Source organism: Schistocerca cancellata, chromosome 9, assembly GCF_023864275.1.
Source record: "Schistocerca cancellata isolate TAMUIC-IGC-003103 chromosome 9, iqSchCanc2.1, whole genome shotgun sequence".
Lineage (NCBI taxonomy): Eukaryota > Metazoa > Arthropoda > Insecta > Orthoptera > Acrididae > Schistocerca > Schistocerca cancellata.
In genome coordinates, this window is record NC_064634.1 from 207,641,567 (window position 1) to 207,655,365 (window position 13,799).

Below are 13,799 nucleotides of genomic sequence, written 5' to 3' on the forward strand. Positions count from 1 at the left end.
CTGCAGATGTACACATTTTTCACAACGCTGACGCCATGATTCCATGGAAGCGGCGAAGGCTTCTTTAGGAGTCTGTTTTGACCACTGGAAAATCGCTGAGGCAATAGCAGCACGGTGAATGTGCGGCCACGGAGAGTGTCTTTCATTGTTAGAAAAAGCCAAAAGTCACTAGGAGCCAGGTCAGGTGAGTAGGGAGCATGAGGAATCACTTCAAAGTTGTTATCACGAAGAAACTGTTGCGTAACGTTAGCTCAATGTGCGGGTGCGCTGTCTTGGTGAAACAGCACACACGCAGCCCTTCCCGGACGTTTTTGTTGCAGTGCAGGAAGGAATTTGTTCTTCCAAACATTTTCGTAGGATGCACCTGTTACCGTAGTGCCCTTTGGAACGCAATGGGTAAGGATTACGCCCTCGCTGTCCCAGAACATGGACACCATTTTTTCAGCACTGGCGGTTACCCGAAATTTTTTTGGTGGCGGTGAATCTGTGTGCTTCCATTGAGCTAACTGGCGCTTTGTTTCTGGATTGAAAAATGGCATCCACGTCTCATCCATTGTCACAACCGACGAAAAGAAAGTCCCATTCATGCTGTCGTTGCGCGTCAACATTGCTTGGCAACATGCCACATGGGCAGCCATGTGGTCGTCCGTCAGCATTCGTGGCACCCACCTGGATGACACTTTTCGCATTTTCAGGTCTTCATGCAGGATTATGTGCACAGAACCCACAGAAATGCCAACTCTGGAGGCGATCTGTTGAATAGTCATTCGGCGATCCCCCAAAACAATTTTCTCCACTTTCTCGATCATGTCGTCAGACCGGCTTGTACGAGCCCGAGGTTGTTTTGGTTTGTTGTCACACGATGTTCTGCCTTCATTAAACTGTCGCACCCACGAACGCACTTTCGACACATCCATAACTCCATCACCACATGTCTCCTTCAACTGTCGATGAATTTCAATTGGTTTCACACCACGCAAATTCAGAAAACGAATGGTTCCATGCTGTTGAGTAAGGAAAACGTCGCCATTTTAAGTATTTAAAACAGTTCTCATTCTCGCCACAGGCGGTAAAATTCCATCTGCCGTACGGTGCTGCCATCTCTGGGACGTATTGACAATGAACGCGGCCTCATTTTAAAACAATGCGCATGTCTCTATCTCTTTCCAGTCTGGAGAAAAAAAATCGGGGGCCTTAGAACTTGAATGCACCTCATACTGGGAGGGTCTTTATGCCGGCATGATACAACTCCATTGGTCGGTCGGAACCAATGTTCTGCTGCATCAATAACCTCCTCATCGTGCACGTACAGCTTCCATCAGAGAGCATTTTTCATTGAATCGCGAGATCCGGGCTGCCGGGTGGATGAGAAAGAACAGTACAGTGAAGTTTTTTGAGATCCTCTCGATGCGCAGACTTGTGTGAGGCCTTGCGTTGTCACAGAAAAGGGGAAGTTCGTTTGCAATTCTGTGGCGACGAACACCCCGAATGGGAGTGCCCTCACGTTCCAACATTGCACAACTGTTTGCGCCCGGCCGTCACGCGGGTTATAGGAGAGATTTGCGTGACCTTCATGCGATGACAGATGCGTCTCCCAACGACTCACCGTGCTTTTGTTCAGTGCCAGGTCTCCGTAGATATTCTGAAAGCGCATATGAATATCTGAGATGTTCTGGTTTTCCGCCAAAAGAAACTTAGTAACAGCTCTATGTTACAGACACCACTTCAAGGCTACGTATAGCCATTTAATATTTCTTTCATAATACGGGGCCACAGTCACAATATATTTCTTTCAAGTCAGTACCGCCATTAGACTGTTGTTTATTTACATTGTTACATTTACACTTATACAATTATGATTTCGGCTTCAAAGTGTTCTAAGTGTTATTCATTGCCTAAGATGGCATACTGACGTATGCCATCTTAGGCATACTGTCGTATGGCATCTTAGGCAATGTATAACACTCAAAACACTTTGAAGCCGAAATCATAATTGTATAAGTGTAAATGTAACACTGTAAATAAACAACAGTCTAATGGTGGTACTGACTTTAAAGAGCTATCTATAGCGCCGCCACCTATCGAATCTTCATTAAACTATAAATGCTGAAGGGGGAATATTTCACGATGTCGCAAACAAATTCCACACTTTTAAGCGAAACTGGCAGAGCAAAAAAGTGTTGCATTACTTACTGAATGATCATACAGTGAAGGGTTTCACGACCGGATGTTTCAGCTGCTGAGAATTCTTCCGGGTTGTATGGCCGTGGTCGATGGATCTCTTCAATCCCTGACGATAGGACACAGCGATGGAAGAACACGGTTTCTCTACCCTTCATCAACAAAGTAACGGATCAAATCGGCAAGATTCTAAGGAGACATGATGTTCGACCGATTTTCAGACCAACTAAGAAAATAGGACAAGCACTTCGTTCCGTTAAGGGTAAACGTCCCCCTCTGTGGTGCATATAAGATTCCGTGTACGTGTGGCAAGGTCTACATTGGAACATAAAAGTCTTTGCCGACTAGAGAAAACAGACAAATCAGCCGTGGCGGAACATGCTCTTCAATCAGGTGATCACGTAGTGAAACTTTCGGAAATATATAAACGTGGGGATAATTTAACAGAAAAGAAGAAGCCATGAAACTCAGTGATAAATGTACTGTGGCGCTACAGATTCGATGAGAAGTTTTTATCTTTGACGTACTATGATCGACAGTTTAAAAAAATTATCTTTGACAAGGTTTATCTCTGCCATCACGTGAAATCCAGACCATACCCACTTTCCACGGTATTTAGGCGGCTCTTCTACGTCCGACTCGTCAGTCAGCAAAACTCAGCAGAACCAGGAGCACATCCGAAGATGTCCAACGTAGCCTTGGATGAAACGTCAGGGATTGAAGAGTTCCATGGACCATGGCCATACAACCTGGAAGAATTCTCAGTTACTGAATGATCCTCGTATACTCAAAAATGAATTCTCTCAGTGTTTCCATACTTTCGTCGAATCCTTGAAGCTCCCTACTTAGCACTCATATACAACCACTTGCTCACCGATGGATCTGACCTACAGATTGGAAAATTGCGCAGGTCCCACCAGTGTTTAAGAAGGGTAGTAGGAGTAATCCATCTAACTACAGACCTATATCATTGACGTCGGTTTACAGTAGGGTTTTGGAGCATATACTGTATTCAAACATTATGAATCACCTCGAAAGGGAACGATGTATTGATACGAAATCAGCATGGTTTCAGAAAACATCGTTCTTGTACAACGCAGCTAGCTCTTTGTTCGCACGAAGTAATGGCCGCTATCGACAGGGGATCTCAAGTTGATTCCGTATTTCTAGATTTTCGGAAAGCTTTTGACACCGTTCCTCACAAGCGACTTCTAATCAAGCTGCGGGCCTATGGGGTATCGTCTCAGTTGTGCGACTGGATTCGTGATTTCCTGTCAGGAAGGTCGCAGTTCGTAGTAATAGACGGCAAATCATCGAGTGAAACTGAAGTGATATCAGGTGTTCCCAGGGAAGCGTCCTGGGACCTCTGCTGTTCCTGATCTATATAAATGACCTGAGTGACAATCTGAGCAGTTCTCTTAGGTTGTTCGCAGATGATGCTGTAATTTACCGTCTAGTTAGGTCATCCGAAGACCAGTATCAGTTGCAAAGCGATTTAGAAAAGATTGCTGTATGGTGTGGCAGGTGGCAGTTCACGCTAAATAACGAAAAGTGTGAGGTGATCCACATGAGTTCCAAAAGAAATCCGTTGGAATTCGATTACTCGATAAATAGTACAATTCTCAAGGCTGTCAATTCAACTAAGTACCTGGGTGTTAAAATTACGAACAACTTCAGTTGGAAAGACCACATAGATAATGTTGTGGGGAAGGCGAGCCAAAGGTTACGTTTTATTGGCAGGACACTTAGAAGAAGCAACAAGTCCACTAAAGAGACAGCTTACACTACACTCGTTCGTCCTCTGTTAGAATATTGCTGCGCGGTGTGGGATCCTTACCAGGTGGGATTGACGGAGGACATAGAAAGGGTGCAAAAAAAGGGCAGCTCGTTTTGTATTATCACGTAATAGGGTAGATAGTGTGGCAGATATGATACGCGAATTGGGATGGAAGTCATTACAGCAAAGACGTTTTTCGTCGCGGCGAGATCTATTTACGAAATTTCAGTTACCAGCTTTCTCTTCCGAATGCGAAAATATTTTGTTGAGCCCAACCTACATAGGTAGGAATGATCATCAAAATAAAATAAGAGAAATCAGAGCTCGAACAGAAAGTTTTAGGTGTTCGTTTTTCCCGCGCGCTGTTCGGGAGTGGAATGGTAGAGAGATAGTATGATTGCGGTTCGATGAACCCTCTGCCAAGCACTTAAATGTGAATTGCAGAGTAGTCATGTAGATGTAGATGTGTTACTTCTCAGTATTCCTTCTAATTGGATATAATAGAAAGTCTTAACTTCTACAGTGAAAAACGATAATTCGTTGCTGCAGTAGTACATCCAGATCCTTCCAGCACTTTGCGTGTCGGGCAATAAGTCCCCACTGCTGCCAACTGTAGTAATTTGTCTGACGAGCTATACTCGCTTTGCTTCCTGTGAATGTGGTCATTTTGCACATGAAGACGATTGTTCTGAACAATTAGCAGCACGGACACCTCGTCGGCAGATACAGTGTACAGAGGGGTATGGCAGTCGTGATGTGACGTTGTGTTGCAGGCACCACGAGGCGCCGGTGTCGCCCCGCACGCTGGCTCGCTACTGCCTGGCGCTGACGGCGCTCTGCAAGGACGCCAGGAACTTCTACGGCCACGACATCGTCAGTGAGTATTCGCTGCCTCACTTGCATTTCTATTCTACTAACAAACTTCCTTAACGCGTCTGACTTCTGGGAAATAAATTAGCGACGCCACAAAAACGTTCATTCCGAGAGAAAGAAAATCATGACACAAAAGACCAGTTCGACTAGGAATTCCGAAAGAAGGATTTAAATTTGCTGGGGGGATTACAGGGAAATTCAATGAATCTATTAAAGGGACTGTACACAAGACATTGGTACAATGAACAGAAACGTGATGATTGGTGTCCTTATTAAGTCACTGGTGGCTGCCGGGACCTCTCTGAGCTACATTGTGCCATATACAAAAAAAGTAAAGTAGTGGGAAAGTGAAGAGGAAACGAAATGATACTTCATGCTTTGAGAAGGCATCTGATGTTATTTCAGTGATTATAGAATGCAGTCAAATTTACAAGGAACTTGTCAGTATGTGCTCACTACAGTTTTAAAACTATCATAAGTAAACGTAGATTACAGTAGCTTTTCTAGCAGCTTTGAGCTTGGGAAAGTGAAGAGAAAACGAAATGATACTTCATGCTTTGAGAAGGCATCTGATGCTATTTCAGTGATTACAGAATGCAGTCATATTTACAAGGAACTTGACAGTATGTGCTCACTACAGTTTTAAAACTATCATAAGTAAACGTAGATTACAGTAGCTTTTCTAGCAGCTTTGAGCCCCGCGGGGTAGCCGCGCAATCTAGGGCGTCTTGTCACGGTCCGCCCCCCTCCCCCCCCAGCCGGAGGTTCGAGTCCTCCCTCGGGGATGCGTGTGAGTGTGTCCATAGAGTAAGTTAGTTTACGTTAGATTAAGTAGTGTGTAAGCTTAGGGGTCGATGACCTAAGCAGTTTGTCCCATAAGATCTTACCACAAATTTAAAAAAAAGATTTCTAGCAGCTTTGGTCACTTAAAGTCATACCCGCGTTACCTGCACGTTAGGTGTGATGAATACCTATCGAACCTTACCTCACAACGATTGCTTCCTCGACGTATGCGATCAGAATTTTACTAGGTTCCCCTAAAAACCAGAAGCAGTAAACCGTCCAGCAATTGCAAGAGGACACATAAAGGGCCATGTAACGTACTGAATCCTTTTGCTCTACTTAGTTATACTCTTGTCTGTTACTTAAAAGTCAACAGTATTAATAGCGAAATTAAATTGATAACGCGTAATTCAGATTTTATTCGAAATTTGTTGATTTGTAACGTGAAACAGAGGCATGTTGTAATAAAAGTAGAGAAAACAATTCAGCCTTATCTTATAGAGCGAGAAAACGCAATTTCTTCAACAAAAAGGTAAAATCAAAAAAATTTCGAAACAAAAATCTATCAAACATCGCTTCAGTACTTCCTCGAACTTATATAAAACATGTTTCTGGTATTCGGATTTATCTACAATAACAGGGAACGCCTGCCTTTCATCATGATGATGAACGCTCTACGGAGTAAAAAATAAAAGCTATATATATATATATATATATATATATATATATATATATATATATATATATATATATATATATATATATATAAAAGGCGCCAAAATTATACAGATGGTACATCTCGGTGTGCTTGACAAAAAAGTCTAATGACATTTTCATGTATCATGAATTATACAGATGGTACATCTCGGTGTGCTTGACAAAAAAGTCTAATGACATTTTCATGTATCATGTACTTTATTTTTGTATTATTAAAACCTAATGTTCGTAGGATAGATAGTATACGCATTTCTGTTTACGTAGTCAACCGACAGTACACGGCGTACCGAGCTTATTGACTACAATGACGGGGCGGCCAGAGAAAGGCAACGAGTCGACCAGAGGATTGAAATCATTAGACGTGTACAACGACGTTGTGTGATAATCAGGTGGTACCGAAAAAAGGAATGTAAACGGTTTTTGGGTGGTCAAGAATGTGTAATTCGCTTTACGTGAATTGAATACAACTAGTCTGTTCCTCAACAAGTCGATAACGAAGTTGGTAGTAGTAATGACAAGCTAATATCAAACACAATGTATTTCCATTAGTGCAAATTCAATCAATCACCAAGTAGATAGTTGTGCATTAATTACAATCAAGTGTTTCACCTTTTTACGGCAATGCCATAACGAATACTAAATTCACATTATTTTCCTTCTGTACAACAACATCGTAACGAAACGAAAACCTATTACTTCGTTTCCTCTTACACCAATACTACAATAAATGTTCGAAATGACCACCATTCGCTTCTACACATGCTTCATTACGGCGAACCCACTTTCGTCGCACTCGTTCACACACATGCACATTGGCCTTTATGGTATTGGCAGCATCTAAAATCTTCTGCGTCAATTCGTCCACATTATTTACTGGCTCAGCATAAACAAGTTCCTTCATATGACCCCAAAAGTAAAAATCCAGTGGATTTAAATCAGGGCTGCGTGCAGGCCGCCGACGTGGACCCGAACGCCCGATCCATCGTCCTGGAAATCGACTACCCAAAACTCTGCGTACTCTGTGACCAATGTGGGGTAGAGCACCATCGTGGAGGAACCACATGTTATGACGTATGCCTAACGGAATGTCTCCTAACAACGTTGGTAACAATGTTTCCTGTGGAAACGTTCGGTAATAGTTACCAGTCAAACGTGCAGGTAAAACATAGGGCCCAATAATGTAATTATCGAGCATACCCGCCCACACATTTACGGAAAATCGTCGCTGAAAATGTGTTGCCACTACGTGGCAAGGATTGTGCACACTCCACGTGTGCATGTTATGGAAATTAGTTATTCCGTCGCGAGTGAAACACGCTTCATCTGTGACGAGTATTTTGTTGACACTACTGGCCATTAAAATTGCTACACCACGAAGATGACGTACTACATACGCGAAATTTAACCGACAGGAAGAAGGTGCTGTGATATGCAAATGATTAGCTTTTCAGAGCATTCACACAAGGTTGGCGCCGGTGGCGACACCTACAACGTGCTGCCATGAGGAAAGTTTCAAACCGATTACTCGTACACAAACAGCAGTTGACCGGCGTTGCCTGGTGAAAGGTTGTTGTGATGCCTCGTGCAAGGAGGAGAAATGCGTACCATCACGTTTCCGACTTTGATAAAGGGCGGATTGTAGCCTATCGCGATTGCAGTTAATCGTATCACGATATTGCTGCTCGCGTTGATCGAGATCCAATGACTGTTAGCAGAATATGGAATTCGTGGGTTCAGGAGGGTAATACAGAACGCCGTGCTGGATCCCAACGGCCTCTTATCACTAGCAGCCGAGATGACAGCCATCTTATCCGCATGGCTGTAACAGATCGTGCAGCCACGTCTCGATCCCTGAGTCAACTGATGGGGACGTTTGGAAGACAACAACCATCTATACGAACAGTTCGACGACGTTTGCAGCAGCATGGACTATCAGCTCGGAGACCATGGCTGCGGTTACCCTTAACGCTGCATCACAGACAGGAGCGCCCGCGATGGTGTACTCAACGACGAACCTGGGTGGACGAATGCAAAACGTCATTTTTTCTGATGAATCCAGGTTCTGTTTACAGCATCGTCACGGTCGTATCCGTGTTTGGCGATATCGCGGTGAACGCACATTTGAAGCGTGTATTCATCATCGCCATACTGGCGTATCACCCGGCGTGATGGTATGAGGTACCATTGGTTACACGTTTCGGTCACCTCTTGTTCGCACTGACGGCACTTCGAAAAGTGGACGTTACATTTCAGAGGTGTTATGACCCGAGGCTCTACCCCTCACTCGATCCCTGCGAAACCCTACATTTCAGCAGGATAATGCACGACCGCATGTTGCAGGTCCGGTACGTGCCTTTGTGGATACAGAAAATGTTCGACTGCTGCCCTGCCAGCACATTCTCCAGATCTCTCACCAACTGAAAACGTCTGGTCAATGGTGGCCGAGCAACCGGCTCGTCACAATACACCAGTCACTACTCTTGATGAACTGTGGTATCGTGTTGAAGCTGCATGGGTACCATCCAAGCTCTGTTTGACTCAATGCCCAGGCTTATCAAGTCCGTTATTACGGCCAGAGGTGGTTGTTCTGGGTACTGATTCCTCAGGATCTATGCACCCAAATTGCGTGAAAATGTAATCAGATGTCAGTTCTAGTATAACAGATTTGTCTAATGAATACGCGTTTATTATCTGCATTTCTTCTTGGTGTGGCAATCTTAATGGCCAGAAGTGTACTTCTAAGTTCTAGGGGAGTGATGACCTCAGATGTTGAGTCCCATAGTGCTCAAAGAGCCATTTTGAACAAATGGCTCTGAGCACTATGCGACTTAACTTCTGAGGTCATCAGTCGCCTAGAATTAGAACTAAATAAACCTAACTACATCACACACATCCATGCCCGAGGCAGGATTAGAACCTGCGACCGTAGCGGTCGCTCAGCTCCAGACTGTAGCGCCTAGAACCGCACGACCACTCCGGCCGGCTCATTTTGAACAGTTCTGTCTGGAGAAACATCCGCAACTGAGCATTGTAGTAGAGGTTGAAAATACCGATTCAGCTGTAAGGTTCTTTCTACCTATCAGTGCTTAAATCACGACCCGTTTCAGATTCTTACACGTCCACCATCAAGTCGATAACTTTGTGCTGTGGTCCGGGGCGCCGCGATGGACGAGTAAAGGACGCTGTACTCTGCTCTGCACTCCTCGATGGTAGACCACGTCCAGTGCTCGTCCATCGCGGCGCTTGGGGTCGCAGCGCAAAGTTATCAACCTGATAAATAATAAGAGCCTTACAACTGAAGAAGTGTTCTCAAGGCCGGCCGCGGTGGTCTAGCGGTTCTAGGCGCTCAGTCCGGAGCCGCGCGACTGCTACGGTCGCAGGTTCGAATCCTGCCTCGGGCATGGATGTGTGTGATGTCCTTACGTTAGTTAGGTTTAAGTAGTTCTAAGTTCTAGTGTTCTCAAGCTCTACTCGAGTAGCATAGCTGTCACCAGTAACTATTCGTCGGGCACGTTATGGTAGTGCAAAACCAGAAAAAGAGTGAGCGTATGTACGTAAGAGAGGAGTCAGTACGAGGAATGGTAGCGGTGATGCAAGTCTGTGTGTGTTGCGGCAGACATGCTGCATAACCACGAGGCGGGCCTGGAGGCGGACTACGCGCTCAGCTCGCTGGCCGTCTGCAGCGCGGGCCACAACGTGCGCCGCCGACAGATCCGCCGCCTCAGCGACGTCGTCGACAGCGTCGCCGCCCACGACACGGGTAAGCGGCGCAGCGCAGCGCAGCACAGCATAGCAACCAGGCGGCGACACTGGCAGTGTGGCAACAGCAGGCGGCGAGCGCAAGTGGTCTGTGAATACAAACACTTCAGACAGAAACTTACTGTAGCAAGTGATACAGATGTGCACAGCATAGCGCAGGGGTCTCCAAACTTTGTAGTCCGCGGGCCACATTGACTCCTCCACGAAGTCATAAGGGCCAAGATCTACCTAGTGGGATTAAAGCACCGTAGCACTCCATGATCACCGTAATGTAAGGCTAAAGGAAATATGAAGTCGCAAAAATCTAAGGTTGTGGGAATAGCTAGCACTGAAACGAACTACGATTTTTATTTAATTACATAATTTTGATTGGTAATGGAGTATCGAGCCCGGTATGACCAGTGAGTGCGTAAGTAATTTTGATTGGCGGACGTACCTGACCGAAATTCTGGCGTATTTTATTCTGGCGAATTTCACCGACACAAAAGTATGTCACTGCACATTCTTCACGAAAGCGTCCTGCAAAGTTAACGAAATCTCAAAATCATTGTTAGCAACACTATTACTGCAAGACGTAACACAGGTAGAGTATGTTAACGCATTGTTATTTCAAGCGGCGCTACCATAAGTTTAGTTATGTAGTCTTGTAGCGAGTAGCAGAGCCAATGTCGCGGTGTATTGGTCGCGATAGGCCTCGAAACTCAATTGTTGGCAGTGTAGGTACCACCTCAAATATTTGGCGGGCCGGATACCGGGGATGTCCGGCCAGCTAACGCGGCTCGGTTTGCCGGACCTCGCGGGCCGGTTTCGGCCCGCGGGCCGTAGTTTGGAGACCCCTGCCATAGCGTATTACTGCCAAAAAACTATTCTCTCAATCATAATACATAGTGGGCAAGATGAAACGGGCCAAGAAAACGTTCCATGTCCCTTACGACAGGCAATCCAATTTACAAAATCTGCAACTGGCGCAAATCACGTAAGTTGGATTGCCTATCTTCAGGTGCACCAAAGATTTTCCTAGGCAGTTTTATTTTACCCGATCTGTAGTTGCCCTGCTTCAAACTAAAAGTGCCATTTTTTTTTTAAATCATCGTACGTAGCCTTCGCAATTGATTTATTTGCTAGTTCTTCCCTGTGACACGTAGCTGTGGCTCAGTCTGATTAAAAAGAAAATGAAAGATAAGAGAAATATGTATGAGAACTCGTGCTGAGAGAACTATATATACGTCCTAATCTCATCCCTCCAGTCCGTCCGTCTCTCTCCGTCCGTGTCCACCCCCTCTCTTTGCCCGTCATCTCCTCTTGCCCCCCCCCCCCCCCCATTACTCGTGCCACCTCTCTCTGGCCATCTTCTCCTTTCCTCTGTCTCTGTCCATTTCCTCCCACCGCTCTATCCATCTCTCTTTTCCTCCTCTCTCTGACCCGAAGCGCCGGCCGCGGTGGTCTAGCGGTTCTGCCGGTGCAGTCCGGAACCGCGGGACTGCTACGGTCGCAGGTTCGAATCCTGCCTCGGGCATGGGTGTGTGTGATGTCCTTAGGTTAGTTAGGTTTAAGTAGTTCTAAGTTCTAGGGGACTTATGACCTAACATGTTGAGTCCCATAGTGCTCAGAGCCTTTTTTTTTTTTTTTTTTTTTTTTTTTTGACCCGAAGCCTTGTATACTGTTATTGCAAATTCAGAGTCTGTGGTAGTAATTATAAGCCGATAAGCCTTAATACAACATTCCTGTATGCTGACAATGTTTCATTATTACATATTTTATATATATTATACGTATTAAAAATACATAGCCTGTGTTCTTCCTAATGTTTAATAGGGTACTGTGTAAAAATTTGAAGTAAACCAGTCAAGAGCCTTTCGATATGTTTGGTGATAACGACTTCCCTTTAGATATTAAATATTTATTCATATATTACATATATCAAAAACAGTTACATAAAGACTTTCACATATTCTAAATGCAACGTTGTGTCAAAATTTAAAAGCAATCAGTGAAAAACTTTTGGATATTTACAATACTGAATAAATGAGCATTTACACTTATTTGCTATATACATGTAAATGTTCGTTTGTTCAAAATCTTAAATCTCCTTTAATTCCATCACGCGCGTGTATTTACATGCCTACTAGAGCGCCATATGGTACATAAATAAGTGTGTAATATATATAGTATATAATATATTGTTGCCAAAATCTTATGTTCGTTTATTTATTATCTTAGACCTCCGAATGTTTTTCATCGATTCCTTTGAAATTTTGACATAACGTTTCATTCAAATACATATTTTCATTTACACACCGACGGGAATGACACATGGTATAGAAATGTATACATATGGCGATCCCGTAGGTAAATAGAAACAGGCGCGCATTGGAACGCAACATCGGTCAATATTTCAAAGCGATCGGTGAGGAACTTTCAGAGATATACGATTTTGAACAAACGTTTTATTTGTATAGGTTAGCGAATGGCTATTTCACTGAAAATTACTATTTACAATTATCTCAAAATACTATGTAATATCCAGGCCACGAGTGTAGTGTATTGATTCCTTCGTCATAAGCAGGAGCTCTTGGATCGCCAAGGAAAGCTCCCACAAAGCATTCTTGAACCACATGGCGAACAGTGTGCTTTCCAGCGCCACAGTCTGAACTTGAGGAAGTTATTTTCTTCCAGTTGTGTGGAGAACCGGTACAACTGCCAGCGTTGGCTCCTATTCGGTTAAAAATAGACCAAATCTTGCGTGGTAACTCAAAGCCAGATTGCTTGGTCGATATGTACGGCATCTTAAACTGTTTTGTCGTAGTAAGAACTACCAGCAGTTATGAATATTAAAGCCGTTGTCAACTAACATCCCTGCAGTTTCCAGACGTGGGTGGTGAGGGCGAAGCTTTCTTTTACTGTTGGTCAGCGTGAACAAGGAGATGAGGCTTTACATGTATTTTTTGTACTCCCGCGCGAGTGCACTTTCCCACCGCAGAGATGGAGGCGGTATGTGGCTAAGTATCGGTAGTCATACAGTTGGTGTAGGTCTGATTACAGCTACTATAAGACGCGTAACATGGTTGAGTTTTGTGTCAACAAATCTTGTGAAGGTATTATTTATCCACGCTGGGCAGCAATATTTCGCAGCAGGGCAAATCAGTCCCAGAGCTGAATTATTGAGTGTCGATGCCGAGGATCCTCATGACGTGCCACACTGTTTAATTTGCAACAGTTAGCTACATCTTCCAGGCACATATAGTCACCGCTCCGGCTTAGATATCTGTCGTACCGTTGTGCCAACTTCTCAATACCCTCGTCAAAGAAGTTGACCTCCTGTGGTTTCCGACAATTTTCTACGCTGGACTGCAGCTTGTTGTCTGCGTCAAAATGTTGTCTTCATTGCCAGACGTTCCTTTAAGCAGAGAAGAAAATCAGAAGAGCTAATCAAACACTTCCCACCGAAAATGCTGCAGGAGCGTCCTCATAGCACCTGCAGGATGCGGCTGAGGACTGTCATGAAGAAGAAAATGCGTGACAGTTACTTTAGGTGGGGCTGCAGGAAATCAGGCGAAATCCCTCGGCATGCAGCCACACTTCACGGGAGGCACTACTTTCTAGGCATCTTTACGCGCTCGCTGTGCGCTCAGAACTGAGACGAGCAACATGACGCTATCTACGGGCATAACAGAGACACTGCCTAAAACATCTGTGCAAAGCTTCATCT

At 44.5% G+C, this 13,799-nt stretch overlaps 1 protein-coding gene across 1 annotated transcript in view; it reads left to right on the forward strand.

Moving 5' to 3' along the window:
- LOC126100616 (uncharacterized protein CG3556-like) overlaps positions 1–13,799 on the forward strand; it is a 646,754-nt gene that overhangs the window by 550,171 nt on the left and 82,784 nt on the right. Inside the window, exons 5-6 of the mRNA XM_049911243.1 lie at positions 4,732–4,835; positions 9,948–10,091. Of these exons, the coding sequence (XP_049767200.1) occupies positions 4,732–4,835; positions 9,948–10,091 (248 nt within the window). The remainder of the gene's footprint in view (positions 1–4,731; positions 4,836–9,947; positions 10,092–13,799) is intronic.